Below are 17,533 nucleotides of genomic sequence, written 5' to 3' on the forward strand. Positions count from 1 at the left end.
CTAGCTAAAGCTCCACTAATGTGTTTTAAAATAAGCAGAAAATGAAATAAAATCTTTAAAAAGCGGGGGTGGGGGACACCTGGGTGACTCAGTGGGTTGAAGCCTCTGCCTTCGGCTCAGGTTGTGATCCCAAGGTCCTGGGATCAAGTCCTGAATTGGGCTCTCTGTTCAGCGGGGAGCCTGTGTCCCACCCCACCCCACCCCCCCGCCTGCCTCTCAGCCTACTTGTGATCTCTGTCTGTCAAATAAATAAATAAATAAAATCGTTTTAAAAAATAGGCAGAAAACTAGAAATGGAGATTTTCACTAGCAAGCATATGATTTTTAAATCACTGAATTTGATCTCTCCTATGTTTCAGTTAATCTACCAACACTTAGAATGATTGCTTTTTCTTGCCGGATTGATTTATTTTTCCCTCATAGTCAAGCCATCTTTCAAGTTTAAAAATTCAGGTTTATTGAGCAAAGGGAGTATCCTTAAAATTTTCACTGCATCTTAGTTTATGTAAGTCTACCAGCAGGAGAATTTTATCACTCCCCAAGGGTGAGTATGAGCCATTTGGGTCTGGCTGCCTGTTAAACTGTGCCTATTTATTTATGGTCTGTGTAACATGAGGGAGAACGGAAGTTGGCTCCTGTGAGCATTCTCCAAGCCTGGACATGGCTTTGCTTTTGCTAAACACCGTGACGTGAATAGACTCTGTCACAGACGCAAAGGTCACTTCTCCATTTTGTTCATATTGAGAAACAATTTAGATAATTATCTGTCTTTTGTATCTCAGAAGAATAGGACCATGGGGGAGGGAGTTGTTAGATTTCCTTGAATTTTCTTTACTAGACTACCTCAGACTCTTGAAATTGTAAAACAGAGCCACAGTGTGGCCCACGTAAAGAGCAGGTCGCTTCCCAAGCCATGGCCCACCCATTTGTTATGTTGCTGTTTCTGGAAAGCCTTTGTTCTTACAGAGATACCTCACGTCCTGCCATGAGAATGTGCCTCAGCATGTATCAGGCCAATTTATAGAACTCAGATAATATTTCCTCTTGATTATAGAACCATTTCAAAGTTTGCAAACACATATTGAAAGACACACTGTACAATTACGCTACGGGCTGTGGGCTTCTGCCTGTATGATGCCCAAGGAGGTGGACAGGTGGATAGGCATACACAGGTTGTGGGACTGTTAGGGCACAGAGGACAGTGTGGAAAAGGACTGTGAGAGTCCAGAGGAATAAAAGCATCCTTTGGGAAATTCAGGAGCAACTTCTAGAAGGTAGCATTTTAGGATGGCTCCCTTCCTGTGCAGATAACTTGCAGTTTGTCCCAAATTAAAGCTGGAGATTTCACTAATCCAGCCTCCTTATCTTCTCGTCCACAACTGACATTTCTAATATTTAATCTCCACACAGATGGTTATACTCACAAAACTTCCATTTAAAGGAACATGTTTGGAAATTTTAAAATTCTTTTGAGATGAAAAAAAAGTCTTTTCAGCCTCTCTCCAGAATAACTTTCATACAGCTTCTACTTTCCTTCAACTTCAAGCAACTCCCGTATTCTCAGACAATATATTCTAATCTCGTGTTTCTGAAATAAGATAGAAGCTTCCAGAATGCAGCTCTTCCAGACGGGCCAGTGATTAGTGTATTCTACTTCGACCTGGCAGCAGGGGTGGGCTCTAGGATGGGGTGTTTCCATCGTCACAAGCCTCAGTGAGTATGTATTTACATGGGTAGATTGTTCCAGGTGTTACAGACAAAGAGTTCCCCATGTCAACTATCACTTAACTCCCTTATTTTCAATTCAGCACCCCAACTGCTATCCTTTCTGCCTAAAATCTCCAGCCTTCTGTACTGAGCAACTCTTAGGCTTCCTTCAGGATTCTTCTTGGGCATTTCCTCTTCCAGGAAACTTTCCCTGAAACTTTCCCAGGCTGTCTTGACGCCCAGCCTTAGGAGCCATTCCAGTATATCCCACTGACACACTGTGCTTACCCCTGGCCTGGCACTCCACCCACTCTCTGCACTGACTAGTGAAAACAGACCTACCTCCTCCTACAAGCCGATGAAAAATCCCCAGGGTACAGGACTGAGTCATGAGTCTTTGCATCCTTAGCATCTTGCGGAGGGCCCAGCTCACGGTCTGTGCTTGCTGAAAACTACTAGAGGCAAGGATGCTGTCTGACAGGAAAGGATGAAAGGGAAGCAATTGAAGGTTCATCTAAGTTATATATGGTTTTAAATTTAAATTCAAAAGACTTTTGGGGCATCACGGTGGTGCCATTACATGTCCGACTCTTGGTTTCAGCTTAGGCCATGATCTTAGGGTTGTGAGATCAAGCCCTGTGTTGGGCTTTGCACTCAAGAGGGAGTCTGCCTGGGACTGTCTCTCCCTCTCCCTCCGCCCCTCTATCCGTTGCCCGCTCTCTCTCTTTCTCAAATGAGTAATTTTTTTTTTTTTAATTTCAAAAGACTTGTTACAAAAAATAGCTTGGACAAACACTTTCAACTCCTTTTGCCAATTTATTTTTTTGCCCCCATTATCTCTCAATTACGTATTTCTGTTTCTTCTTTATTTTCCATTCTAAGTATTATCTCTTCATTTCAGCCATGGGAGTTCAAGGGTAACACCCTTACACTTTCCCATCCCTGCTCCATGACCCACAGTCTGTACCTCTCTATCCCTGTTTTATGATACATGCTCCCCCCCAGACCCCCGCAAATTTGTGCTGGCATTCTGGTTAGACCAGCATTCAGGTTCCATATGACACTCTCTAAAATGTTATCAACCAGAGGGACACCTGGGTGGCTCAGTTGGTTGGGCGGCTGCCTTTGGCTCAGGTCATGATCCCAGCGTCCTGGGATCGAGTCCCACATCGGGCTCCTTGCTCAGCGGGGAGCCTGCTTCTCCCTCTGCCTCTGCCTACCACTCTGTCTGCCTGTGCTGATGCTCTCTCTCTCTCTAACAAATAAATAAATAAAATTTTTTAAAAAAAATAAAAATAAAATGTTATCAACCAGAAAAACCACGTATTGTATTTGAATTACATTTCTGCTAGTCACCCCCTCATTTTCTGGGTGAAGAAAGCGAAGAGAAAATAAATAACTTTAGCCAAAACCATTTTGCCCGTTAGAGCCAGAACCAGGGTCAAAAGCCACCCTCCTAATTCCCAGTAAAATGGTTTTTCCATGACATCAAGCTGCCTCTCAAAAAACATTTCATTTTCAATTTAAAAAATCTTAGTGAACCAATCTGAAGAAAAGCCAAGCGTTTATGTGACTCTATCAAAATATTCTTTACACTTAACTCTGGTTTTAGTCAAATTGATCCCTGGTGACAGCTTATATTTCTCGTCAACTAGAACCGAGATAAATGTAGATAAGGGCCCAAGTAAAAAACGTAGAGCTAGAAAGAATTTCATCGGGTTTTTCGTTTTGAAGATGAGAGGACTAACGCCCAGAAAGGTTAAAATGACTTGCTGAGTGTCACACAGTGAGTTTGGAGGCCCACGGGGCTGAACTTCCAGCTTACCTCAGAGCCTGCACTCCCTTGGTAGTGCACCCCCATCCCCTAAGACACCACTCACCTCCTCGAAGGCACCTTCCTTTTATAAAATCTCTCTTAGGCATGCCTCAGCTTTGAACTTACTCTCTACATTAAACTGACTCATCCCCCAGAAATGACGTTAAAACCTGTCAAAGTAAGTCAAAAGCAGGGTATAAATACACTTCTTAAAACCAGGGTTCTGTTAAGCAACCTCACATGACTGCACATAGAACTCCATGCTGTGTGGGGACCAGGAATACAGTGATGTCAGCAGAAGGAGAGCGACAGGAAAACATTCCTAAGTGTCAAGAAGAATTAGTGTCATGAATAGAAGACAGTACCAACCCTGGGAGGGCAGAGAGGAAGGACTGGCTGCCCCCTCGCACTCACCCCAGTTCACCCCCAGGGCCCCGGGTCAGAGTCCCTGTGGAGTGTGGTCTCTCCTCTCCCCTTCTGGGTGATCCCCTTCATTGCCTGTGACCCTGTCATGTCACTCTTGGAAACACACACAACTTCATGCTGCCTCTTGCCCTTGACCTCCAGGCTCCACAAGAACTGGAGCTGCCGGGGGAATCCTCAGATCCCAGCCGCAGAGCGAGGTGTAGGGAGAGAGGGAACCTTGGGAGGCAAGCGCAGAGGGAACTTGCTGGAACAGCATCCGGGGCTTTTGTCTTTGGGGGAGTATGAGTTTTGGGGTGTAAATGGAAACCATTGAAAAAAATAAGAAAACTAACACAAAGGAGAAGATGACAAACTCACTTGGGTCTGATTATGTAAGCCCGTAATTAATTATAGTCATTATTAGGAATCATTTGTTTGTATGTAATTACTATGTAGCTTAGTATCCATGATACAGGACATAATTTGTGTCATACAGCTCTGGCCAAATTTCATTAGAAAGTTTTACCCATTGGTGTTTAGTGGTCTTAATGTTGCTCACATAGTAGGCTCAAGTTAAAAGAATGTTTTGCAAAAAGCAAGATCCAGTAGTATTCTTTTCTCCTGCCCCAGAGTTCCTGCTTTGCCACTTGCCTCCGCAAGTCCCAGGAGAGCAGTTACCTGGTTCCTAGATATCCTAGATATCCTTGTGCCTTCCTAGATATCCTGGAGCCATCCTGCTGCTTTGAAATGAGCGTCTATGGTCATTTCATGTGTGCATGAAGGTGGCACGAAGATGCTGTGACCTAGCCCTGCCCTCTGGGTGTTCGCAGCCTAGAATCTGTACTGTGCGCCTCTCTGGCCACGTATTCCAACACGCTCCCTGTGGGGATTCACGCGTTCACTGCAATGCTGTTTATCACACAAAGAAACATTTTCTTTTAAACATGTACACATACATGAATGTACTATAATAAAAGTGTCCATCACAGTCACTTAGCATGTGTATTTTGCCCACGTACACTCTCAGCCCACTTGAGCCAGCATAGCAGCTGGGAGCACTTCCTTGACGCCGTGAGCTTGGGAGCACCAAACCCTAAGTGTTCAGCTGTAAGCAACACACCGCTCTATCTTCAGCTCTGTGTGTGTGTGTGTGTGTGCGTGTGTGTGTGCGTGTGTCTGTGTGTCTGTGTGTGCGCACGCGCACACACGTACATGCACAGGGCATCTAGCGTCTCTCTCCCTGACCTCTCTTTATGCCATTATTTTGCATTCTCGGATTACTACCTTTGACCCAGAGTAGCTGTCAAAAGTGTGTGAGAACAGTGGGTCCTGTTGGAAGCAAAGGAAGACCACGCTGCCGGATGTTACAGCTCGGGTTCTACCCGAACTCCGTGTGCCTGAGGAAACGGTTCAGGAAGCACAGGGTAAACATCAGTAGGCGATGTGTTATAAATATTATTATAGCCTCAGAGGAGGACCCAACCGCTGTATGGATAACCGGAAGAAAGGGCATTTGCGTTGGACTGCAATCCGTGTTTCCGAGAATTTTTAGAACCTGGGTCGTACTAAAAGCATGTATTGCTTCCACCCACTCTAGTAGCATGGCTGGCTTTTGTACCTTCCTTCCTTTTCCTTAGTCACACAACCCCTTGGAGAATTCTGTTGACCCGGAAAGCACAATAGCTTTAAAAATCGCCAAATAGGTTTGGTGTCTTAGAACACAAAAGTTCAGTCTAAGACTGAAATCCCCTGGCCAGGAAACATCACGCGAGATGGTTTCATGGCAATAATGATAAAAGTACGTAGCGGTAGCTATCTCTCCCCAGGGCTCCCTCATATAGACCAGAACCGAAGCATTTGCACACACTTTGCTGTAGTTGAGGTAACCTTTTCCTTGACTGTGGAAGCCTGATGGCCAGGCTTCAGTTGACTCTAGTGTTGTTGGATGTTAACCTTTTGAGAGCTCCTGAAGATTAAAGAGGCAAAAATAGAAAGGATAGAATATATAAAGTCCTGCTGGTTTGCCCCCACACCCCCACGGCCTGAATTTAATTAGCAGCTATTTCTGGGGAAACGCTGTAGAATGTGCTCCCAAGTGGCAGCAAGAAGGACGTGTTTCCGTGCCAGTCAGCTGTGGCCATGCCAATTATTTGTGGTTTCTTAACATGTGTTTTTGACACTCACCTACACAACAGTGGTAACATTTGGTTTCCCTTAAAGATTTGTTTGTAATTGCAGCCTTTATCCCCTTGATCCCATCCTCTCTCTTACATAGTCTCACGTTTTCCAGAAGTCTCCTTCATCTTTTGTTTCTGTTTGAACTGAAGTAGAAGAAAGAGAGGAATAAATACTCTAGGGAAAGTAACAGGTTGTTCTGGACGGATTCTGCAGCCTTGTGATTTGATTTCGGATAGCCATTCTAAGAGCTCTATCTGGGTGGGAGAGCAAGGAGGCCACTACCACAGATTCAGAGGCCACGGGAGGGAGTCCTCCCAGGCCCAGTGAAAGGTTCAGCCAGAAATTGAGCTGAGGCCTCACAGGAATCAGAGTCAAGCGGAGGGAGGAGCAGGGTCAGGATGTAAGAGCACGCAGAGCCAAGAGGGCCATGTGTTCCCTGCCTCTGTTAGGAGACGGCCTCTGCTGCCCAGAGGCTGGGCCCTGCTGTGCTGGTTGCCACAGCAGCATGGGCTGGCAGGAGAGAGCCAGGAAGAGTCTAGCAGACACACAACTGACCGCTTATTGTGGAGAGGTTTGTACATGGAGAGTTAAATTCAGATTTTGTTGCAGGCAGTCTCCCACATGTTCATTTAACATATTTATTAAGCATCTATGATATTTAAGGATATATGTCTCAGGCACTGTGCCAGCTACTGCTGTCAAATAACAAAATGCAAAGTAAAATAATAAACTGATACTTTGCCCCCCATTTTAGCCCACGTCAGTGAAATCTTTAAAATGTCCTTTCTTTTAATCTAGCAGGGTATTTTTGTTGCATAATAGTAGACTTAGGAAGAGAGTCATTTCGGTAAGAAAGTTCTTTGTCAGAAGCTGTAAACTCAAATAAAGAAATAACAGAGGATGTATATAGGTATGTGTTCCAGAATGTCCTATCAGATAGAGGAAGGGAGGTGTTTTAGATTTATCATTTCAGATGTTTTAAAAATACTTACCAAGCATATCACTGTGCCAGGAAGCAAAATACACGTACATTTCTAGGAGTATTCAAGCAGAAAGGAGGAAGGTGAGACAGAGTTGGTTGTCTGGGGAGGTGGGCAAAGAGTCTAGCCCAAAGTCAGGAGAAGAGGGAGTGCTGGTTGACGTGAAGAGAAGCCCACGAGAAAGGATAGGAACGCTTTCTAAGAGTCCATCCACTCCATCAGAGCAAGAGCTCTTACCACCTGTTCTGCTTCTTACATGTAATATGACAATCACCCCAACAGGCATTTGTTCAGGACCAGGGATAAGACCTAGTACACCCCCTCCCCCTCCCCTGACCCATCCTCTCCAGCTGCCGCCTCTGCCAGCTTGCTCATTCCTAGACTTTCAAACAAAGGAAAGACCTGATTTCTCAGTTTGTGTGAAAGGCATTTAGAATGTGAATGCCCTTTGGGGTTAATTATTTAGTGTGAATGAATATCCACTATGGTGTAATTGTTTAATATTCATGATCACAAATCAGATCCTTCCCTGCTTTGTAAAAATGAAGAGGGATTAAAGAGGGCAGGAGGGGGCGCCTGGGTGGCTCAGTGGGTTAAAGCCTCTGCTTTCGGCTCAGGTCATAATCCCAGGGTCCTGGGATCAAGGCCCTCATCGGGCTCTCTGCTCAGCAGGGAGCCTGCTTCTCCCTCTCTCTGCCTGCCTCTCTGCCTACTTGTGATCGCTTTCTGTCAAATAAATAAATAAAATCTTTTAAAAAATAAATAAATAAAGAGGGCAGGAGGCCATGGAGTATTTGAAAGCCGATGTTGCCATCAGCCAGGGAAGACCTGAAGATGAGTTGCACACTTGACGGTTTGCCAGAAATTAAAATCGGAGCACATAGAAGGTACCCAAGGACAAAGGCATTTTTGTCATGCATCTCATTATAGAAGCTACGTGTTATTTATGAAAACTGGGTGAGAGTCAGCTTTTTTTTTTAAACACAGCTGTCTTCATATGAAAGACCATCATTCCTAGGGACATATTGATGTGACTTCCATTGTATCTAGGAAAGACATTTCTAATCTGTGAGTTAGAGTGACCTCAGACAGTAATATGTTTGAGGCAGGTATGTTCAGTACCTTATTATGGCCTGTGTCACCCTATACTGTGACTTTGTTCCCCTTTATACGGTATCTTTCTAGAAGCAAAGATCCTGTTTTATGTCTGTTTCCCAGTGAGTAGCAGATGTGCCATAACCATATGCAGAAATGTTTGGATAAGAGAATGGATAAATCCATTCCATTGCCCGCTAACCAATCAAGAAAATTGTAGGCAACCATAATAAATAGGATTTCTGTGCTGGTATTATTATAACAATTTTGATGTCCAAAAATGCAAAGAATGTCTTCTTGTTAGAAATAGGACCTGCTCCAAAAGGTCAGGACAGTAGCTTCTGCCCTGCTGCCTGTCATTCATCCTTCAACACATGGGTTTATTAGTCCACATGCAGTTGGCACCTGGTAGCAGAAACTGACGGTAGCTTGAACTATCTGGATGTTTATTATTTGCTTATGTGAAAGACCAGAGTGAAGTGACTCCCGGGCTGGTTCAGCAGCTCCACTGTGCCATCCAGGAGATAAGCTCCTCCATCCTTCCATCCACCACCTTTGTCTCATTGCCACATGGTTACCAGATGTAGGCCGTAGCTCCATGCATCACATCCCCGTGTTTCCCAAGGCAGTGAGTGTATGTGTGTCTCAGGGGAGAGCAGAGCGGTCCTTCCAGAGCAGCAAGAGAGCTCTTCTCTTCCCAGAAACCTCCTCACGGCCCTTCTCTCCCATCTCAGGTCACATCCCCTTTCCCTAAACTAGTCACGGGCAGAGAGCAGTGGGATTGCTGTGCTTAATTCCATTCAACAATGATTCATCTGACTTCTGTTTAGGAAGAAGAAAGAGGCAGGGGTGCCTGGGTGGCTGTCAGTGAAGCATCTGCCTTTGGCTCAGGTCACAACCCCAGGCTCCTGGGATTGAGCCCCGCATCAGGCTCCCTGCTCGCTGGGAACCTGCTTCTTCCTCTCCCTATGTTCCTCCCCTCCCTTGTGCACTTTCTCCCTTTCTCTTTTCTCTCTCTCAAATAAATAAAATCCTTTTAAAAAAAGAAGAAAAAGAAGAAGAAAGAGGGCGTGGATGTTGGGTAGGCAGCTAGAAATATCTGCTGGACCACACCTAGTCTCCAGCTGGAAAATGAGAATCAGCTCTGTTGTCCCGTCCTACCTCCAAGAGCTAACTTTTCTTCCAGGATTATATTCTGGCTATTTATATCATTTTATTGATGGTTTTTAAGAATCCTGAACTTGAGGAGGAGCCTAAAATACATAAGCCTTGCCCAGAATTACAAGGTTTTAGTGAGTCATGTCCCTTCCCAGCTCTGACTTTGGGTTGCTTTACTCTGGAACATTTTTATGAGTTATATTTTACAAGTTCCGTGTTTTTTTTTTTTTTTCCCATTTTAATTCATATGTAAGCGGATTTCTGGGATTATGGTTCTTAGGATTATGGTTCTTAGGATTTCAGTACCCTTACCTAAAAGGAAGTAGATGTGTCAGCTGCGAGAAACACATCAAGGTCTCAGCACATACATCAATTTGCACCAAAAGTTGTAAGGATCTGGGGTGCCTGGATGGTTCATTTGGTTATGTGTCCAACTCCTGGTTTTGGCCTAGGTGGTGATCTCAGGGTCCTGATCTCAGAGTCGTGGGATCAAGCCCCTTGTCAGGCATCACATAGCCCGGAGTCTGCTTAAGACTCTCTTTCCCTCTACTCCTTCCTCCCAAAATAAATTTAAAAATCTTTAAAGAAATTTTGTAAGGGGGGGCATCTGGGTGGCTCAGGGGGTTAAGCCTCTGCCTTCAGCTCAGGTCTTGATCCCAGGGTCCTGGGATTGAGCCCCACATCAGGCTCTCTGCTCAGCAGGGAGCCAGCTTCCCCCCTCTCTCTGCCTACTTGTGATCTCTCTCTCTCTCTGTCAAATAAGTAGATAAAATCTTCAAAAAAAATTTTTTTTTGTAAGGGTCCATGATAGTTGTGGCATGGGGAAAATTTTGATCTGTTTAAATGAATATAGTAGTGTCGATTTCAATAATTGGAATGATTCACTTAAATTCTTTCTAGGTGAAACCAACCCTCAAAGGAAATGCATTCCAAATCCTCAACACATACTTCAAAGTATTCAGCGGTTTATCAACTTTCAGAATGACCAGTGGCTCATGTCTGTCTGTCCCCAGGAAACAAGCTTCCTGGAATGATAGGCCTTCCCTAATATCTGTTTCAGTTTCTCTCCTGGTTTGGATTGTCTTAGACTTCCTGACTTGGACCTTTTATGAACTGTTATTAGTTCATGCAGGAGATTCCCCAAAATGCCTTTGAAAACCCTTTGGCAGATGCGCTAGAGAAATATATTCCTGTGAGTATAATGGCATTCATAAAATGACACAAAATTAGATAAACCTCCAAAATGCCTTTTTTTTTTTTTTTTTTTTTTTTTAAAGTAAGAGTCCCAGGATTTTGTGGTATATATTTCTTTGGAATAAATCAGGTTTGCGCTGATGATTGTTTTTGTCAAGAATTTGTCAATTTTGAAACACCTCTAGATTCCCACTTGGGATTAGTCCATGGCTGCCTTGTTGTTGGCAATGTAACCAATGCCCTTTCCCAGCAGATGGCCTGGGAAGACACAGGCGGCAAAGAACATTCCAGTTCCTTTCTGCCCAGAGGTTTCATAGCCAATTTTCTGCCTCCCTGTTGGCCCATTATAGCTGTCTTCACAGCTCCAAGAGCATGATTTCAGAAGTCACTGAAAGGGGCAATTTGAGGGGCTTTTTCTTTTGTCTTATGCCATCATTTTTAGTATTTGTTCTGTTTTTTTTTTTTTTTTTTTTTTAATTTGATAGAGAGAGACACAGCAAGAGAGGGAATACAAGCAGGGGAAGTGGGAGAGGGAGAAGCAGGCTTCCTGACAAGCAGGGAGCCCGATGTGGGGCTCGATCCCAGGACCCTGGGATCATGAGCTGAGCCGAAGGCAGACGCTTATCGACTGAGCAACCCAGGCACTCCTTAGTATTTGTTCTTAAAAGGCCCTTTGCTTACGCCAGAATATCTGGATTGTAGGAAATGTCTAAAGAAGATAACTCATTTTCGATTAAAATAAAGTGACTAGACACATAGAATTTACTTTCTGTTTTTCTTCTGAAGTTCTTTTATTTATTTTTAAACAATGTACCTGAATATACACACACATGCATGCACACATACACATGCACATGCACATGCACGTGCGCATGCGCGCGCACATGCACGCACCCCCAAGGTGAGGAATGATGCTTAGAATGGTTATTGAAACAATGCTGTCATTGCTCAGACCATTTTTGGAACTTCATCTTTTAGAATTGGCCTAAAGAAGAGTCACAGCTCTTATAAGTAAACTAGTCTCGTTATTGTATAAGCATACCTGGTTTTGACTAAAACCCTAGCTTGATCACGGTATACACCAGATTTGGAATCAGAGCATCCTGACACTAGGTGGGATGGTAGAAATCATTTAGTCCAACCCCCTTAGTTCCTGATGAGAAAGTTGAGGGCTAGCAAAGTTAATTAACTTGCTAAAGAGTACATAACAAGTTAGCAGATTTTTTACACCAGACATCAACTCTATCCTCTGGCTGTTTATTAAAAATCAAATTTAGTTTTAACACATCGTTGCCACCATTAAAGATATTAAAGAATCTTTCACTGTCTACGGGACTCTGTAGATCCTTCCAGAAGCAGTCCAGAAGTGTTTTGAGCAGTGATGGTATTGTTGTAATCAATGCTTCTTTTAAAAAGCTTATATTCTTATTATAGTAAATATATCTCTATATTTAAGTTCCATTATATTTGTTTAAAAAAACCAGTTGGACTGTAGTTATAAATTTTATATAAATTTCTTAAATTAGCAACAGAATAAAACCCTACCCCAGTTCTTCTTTTTTTTTTTAAAGATTTTTTTTATTTATTTATTTGATAGACAGAGATCACAAGTAGGTGGAGAGGCAGGCAGAGAGAGAGGGGGAAGCAGGCTCCCCGCTGAGCAGAGAGCCCGATGCGGGGCTCGATCCAAGGACCCTGAGATCATGACCCGAGCCGAAGGCAGAGGCTTAACCCACTGAGCCACCCAGGCGCCCCCTACCCCAGTTCTTAAATGTTTCTTGTTTTTGTCATTTCTCATGGAGAACATCTGTAGGATGCTACAGAGAGCTCCAAACAGTATGTACTGGGCTGAAACAAGCTTGTCCTTGTGCTGGGCTGTCCAGTGAAATAACTACCCACATGTGGTTATTTAAATTGTAAATTTAAATTTATATATGAAATTTAATTTTAATTAAAATTTAAAATTCAGATCCTCAAGTACTCAGTAGCCACATGGGACTAATAGCTACCATATTAGACACCGCAGATGTAAACATTTCCATCAACACAGAAAGTTTTATCAGTTAGTTCTGGTCTAGAATTCTTACAGCCAATATACGTATTTTAATTTACTGCTTATCTGTTATATTACCTCTGGACAAGTTAGAAAATGAGGACAAGTTCTAGGAAAGTTTTTTTTAAATGTTTATTTGTTCTCTAGATGTTTCTAGCTATTCTGCATAGTTTAATTTTTAAAAGGAGAAAATACTTATTTTGACCCATTTTTAGCCATGATTATGTGTGAGGAATTCATATCAATTGTCATGTCCTGATAGCTAACTTTTCTTGAAGTATGCTAAAATTGTGGCCAAAACTCTGTCAGTGTTGCCAAAGCTATTGGCAGAGATCTCTTTATGATGTTGTAACTTTTGAAATTAACTAGTCTGGACAGAGACAAAGGAAGTTATGTTGAATTCATTCTTAATAGCCATTTATTTGCAAAGACTCCAAATTACCTGCCTACCTTCATTCATCCAACACCTAGAATGAAAGTCCAGGCACAAACAAGGAGTGGGTCAGCTCTAAGAGTGATCTGGCATCAGGCTTTGGGTCCATTTGCAAGCCCCCGGCTCTGCCCTCCACAGTTAGAGAGCAGTGACCAATCCCCAGTGGCTTTCGTAGGCCTCGCAGTACTTCACATGATGTCCTGCCAGTGCGTCTTCTCTAAGTGTTATTGGACAAGTAAAGGAATATTTGATCTGGTCTGCCCTGAAAATCATTACAGTTGACAGCCGGCTCTTAGGATTCATGAAGTGGGACTGCTTTGAGTTCTTTTTATTGTCAAATGACATCTACTGGAGTCACTTAGTAGGGCTGAAATTCTTGGGTGATTACCAGTCCTTTTGGTGAATCTCTGCCGAATGCAATTAATGACCAGTGAGCCAGAGGCTTTCACAGAGGAGGCTAAAATGCGGCTTATTCTGTTTGCCATTACAGGAACAGTAAATCCAGTTCTAAAGTAAAGCTGAATTAGGAAAGCTACAAAATACCATAATAAAATTACAGAGGGTCTGGAAAATAAATAAGCCGTCTTTCGTGTCTCTATGTATAGCTATGTCACTGAAGCATACATAGATACATTTTCTATTTTTCTTTTCCATATATTTTATACAAAGTATTTCTCAGAAGAGTGGGATTTCTTCGAAAATTAAATAGGTAAACATATATCCTCTTACTTGTCTGCAGCAGCTGGGCAGTGATCCTTCTAAACCATCTGGAGGGTGTTGGTCTCTGGTGAGATCCACTCTCCCTGCTTCTGGTAGGTATTGTTCCTTGTGTAGATCCTGGAGGCATGTTCTGCACCAGGAAAATTCTGAAACTGTAACTCAGTCCAGTTTCTTCTCTTTTTAAGGAATTTTTTAAAAAATTAAATGTTTCCTTCCCAACTAAATGGATGTTAAACCTGATAAAAGTCTTTGGCCAGACACTAACAGCATCTACTGTGTCCTGTGGCCTGAAGTTAGAACTTACCTTAAGGGTTTAGGAGAAAAGAATTCTTTCTCTCCTTGCAGTTTCTGGTGTTGGACATGAGAGAGTGATAATGTCTCAATCCTTCATTTGTAGATAACAATCAACAGAGACAGCGGTGAAGACGTGAGCTCCCCCAAACACGGGAAGGAGGACCCAGACAACATGCCCCACGTGGGCGGCAATACGTGGGCTGGAGGAACAGGTTGGTAGCATGGGCATCCTCAGGGTTGAGCGTCCTGAGACTTCCCAGACCCGAGGACACTGCACACCACCTCTGAGAAGGCTCAAGGACCACTTGCCTTCCCTGCCTCCCCGCTTAGTCAGCTGGACTGTGCCTTTGCCCTGCATCCCGGCATGATATCAAGGCATGGAAAAACTCTGGCCTTTGGAGTCCTACAGACTCTGCCACCCTGTGACCCAAGACTGTTCTGATCCTCCCGTCATTGCCACATCAGGAAAAGGGGAAAATGATAGCTGCCTGACAAGGTTGTGATGAGGATTACACAAAATTATGATCGTAAAGTGCTGAGCACGGGACCTGGTCTGGAGAATGTGTTCGTTAAAAATGTTAAGCCCTTCCTTTAAATTCCGTGCCCTTGGGATCACGCCGGCAGTCTACAGTAAATTCTTTCTTGAGCAGCTGACTTGGAAAAGAAATGGGCCTTGCCTTCCACATCTCAGAATTGAGTATGCTGAGGATGCAGGATTTTGAGATAAGAGAGTGGGCTGCAGTTTGAGCCAATGGCTGTGGCCCATTCCTTCCTCTTGGCTGCCTGGCGGGAGCAGTGTTCCCATGCCTGCTGTCTTCCTCTTTCCTCTGCGGCAGCTGGGACAGACACATCTGCTGGGCTGCAGGAATAGGGCCAGACTGTGTGTGCACTGTCTGATCTTATCTCGGCTGGGAGCCGTGTTGGCCCCAGTTCCATACTTCACCTTCCCTGAGGATGCTGTGTGCCTCTTGGCCTTGACAGCCTCGGGAGGAAATGGGTCTCTGTGCTGAGACAATGTGCTATCAAAAAGGCCTGGAGACTTCTTGCCTATTCTGTTTATTCATCAAGCATCAGCTTTAAAGAAAGCGTATTTTTAGAAAGGTCCTTTGATCTTGAAATGAGTGTCAAGCCAGCAGGACTTAATCCATATGGAATGCATTGTGGAACGAGTTGGCCAGATGTAGGTTTTTTTCCCAGCGGTAGACTACTCTGGAGCAGAGGTTCTCGCTTTTTATTCCATTTGAATCTATTAGCTCACCTTGGTCCAGATTGAAGATCCTGCTTTTGTTTCCCTTGGCCTTTGTTTTTCTATCGAATCTTTTTTGCTTCAAATTCTTTTTCGGTCTGCCATTCCCTCTCAGAATTCTCTATGTGGAACTTAGCTCTGACCCAAGTCACCTGATCCTTCTTTCATCATCAGAGCACCTCCCTTGCTTATTCTCCTATATCTTTGGAGTTGATTTAGGGTGTTCAAGATTAGCTTTAAGACTATGCCTTGAAGTCTAGAACCCCTGACCAGCATTTTCATTTAAGTAGTACGAATTAAAGGCTCTGAGAAGCAGAGGTCATGAAGAGCTCCCCACTCACACCCTCTCTGCCCCCTGGTGGGACCCTCTGAAGGTTCCCATGACTCATGCTGAATATCACTCATACCAGACTCTGAACAGTTGTGGGTACTTTCCTCTTCACCAAAACTGATGTCATCTCAGCACCCAGGAAATGTTAAGCGCTAATCTGTGACCCACCCATGCCTAAGAGGAACTTCCTATAGGAAGGGAGTCAAGTCACAGAAACAGCTTTTCTATCTCTGGAGCTCATTGTCATTGTCCAGTTTCTGGTCCCCTCTGCCTCCAGGCTGTCACTGAGAGCCAGGAATCACAGACGCCTAAGAAGGAATTTTCCACCCCTAATTTCTAAAGAAGAGTGAAATCAGATGTGCTCAAATTGAAGGGTAAACATATGATCATTAATAGGCTGTTCTCGTGGTATTTCCCAGAAGGAAGTGACCTGCCTGACCCTGGTAAGGGAACCAGTGCTTACTGAGTTTTACTTTTAATTTATCACACCGATGAAGGCCCCAAGGGAGAAAAGATAAATGTAACATCATTTAACCAAAAGCCTAAAAGCTTTCAAAATTTCCACTTTATGCAACTCAGAAATGACCTCCTTCTCTGTGACCAGAAGTTGTCTAAATAATAATAGTAAGAGCAACCACTTGCATAGTTCTCATTTTGCACCAGATACTGTTCTAAGCATTGTAGCCCCATGGCAATGCCAAGAAGTAAATCATGTTAGTATCTCCATTTTACAGCTGAGGAGACTGAGACACAAAAAAGTAAAGGAACTTCCTTCAAGGGCAGACAACTAATGGATGGGAACAGGATTCAAATTCAGGCAGTCCAGTTTAACTGTACAATGCTCTGCCATGTGACAGTAGTATACAACGATATGCTATGATATGCTACTGTCCCTCCAACATTGAGTTCTCTTCTCAGTGCCCACGTTGTGTGTAAATAAACAAAAGAAACTGACTGCTAGTATTTTAATCATTATAAAGCAGAGGTAATAAACTGGTAGCCCAGAGGCCAAATCTAGCCAATATTTGTATTTTGGGGGTCAGCACAGTACTTTAAAATAAGTTGAATTTGAAAGTATTGAGATAAGGCAAGCTTTGTCTAGCCAGCCAGAGTCCTCCCCATTTCTTAGAGTATTGCCTACTGGGTCTTCCAGGCATTTAACTTATATTTACAATGTAAACAGTTTATACAATGTTATATAATGTATACTTACCAGCATGTAGACTTGAGTTTATATTGGAAAAGCTGTTCTGAAACTGACAGTATCCAAAGCTAACTATATCCTCTATCTGAGCGTCTATCTCTTATTTTAGGGAAAAGTAAGGTAATATGTGAGGGATGTGGAGTGTTGCTCATTTAATTAACAAATGCATCCCAAGTTGTCTGTGGTGTTTAAGCTGCTCTTATAGGAATAGATAAAATATAATCCCACCCACATAAGGTTAGTGAGAAAAGAATAAAATAAATATTAAAGGTAATAAATAGTGGTCAGCAAAGATCCCTGTGATGTGAAGTCATCTGGTGAGGTGTCCTGGAATGTGGACTGACCCTTGAACTATGGGTAAACTTTGGCTGGATGGAGAAGAGAAAAGGCACCTGAACAGGGGCATACCCTTTGTTTCCAGAAAAAGGCCATTTGAATATTTAATTACTCACTAGGTGCAGTTAACATGCTTTAGGAAACTGCTTTCAAACCACGATCTGACTTTTGTCTTGTGGCCTGGATGAGACTTACCATCTGGATTTTCCTGGTTTCCTTCCAGGGGGAAGAGACACCGCAGGTCTGGGTGGCAAAGGAGGTCCATACCGGCTGGACGCAGGCCATACTGTGTACCAGGTGTCAGAGGCTGAGAAGGACGCGGTTCCTGAGGAGGTGAAGAGAGCCGCCAGAGAGATGGGCCAGAAAGCCTTTCAGCAGCGGTG

General features: G+C 43.5%; 1 protein-coding gene across 1 annotated transcript in view; it reads left to right on the forward strand.

Annotated features, from left to right (window-relative positions):
• LOC111147002 (von Willebrand factor A domain containing 8) overlaps positions 1-17,533 on the forward strand; it is a 335,372-nt gene that overhangs the window by 275,490 nt on the left and 42,349 nt on the right. Inside the window, exons 38-39 of the mRNA XM_022502835.1 lie at positions 14,137-14,245; positions 17,374-17,530. Coding sequence (XP_022358543.1) covers positions 14,137-14,245; positions 17,374-17,530 — 266 coding nt within the window. The remainder of the gene's footprint in view (positions 1-14,136; positions 14,246-17,373; positions 17,531-17,533) is intronic.

The sequence above is a fragment of the Enhydra lutris genome, unplaced genomic scaffold (assembly GCF_002288905.1).
Source record: "Enhydra lutris kenyoni isolate GAN:26980312 unplaced genomic scaffold, ASM228890v2 scaffoldscaffold15, whole genome shotgun sequence".
NCBI classification, from domain to species: Eukaryota; Metazoa; Chordata; class Mammalia; order Carnivora; family Mustelidae; genus Enhydra; species Enhydra lutris.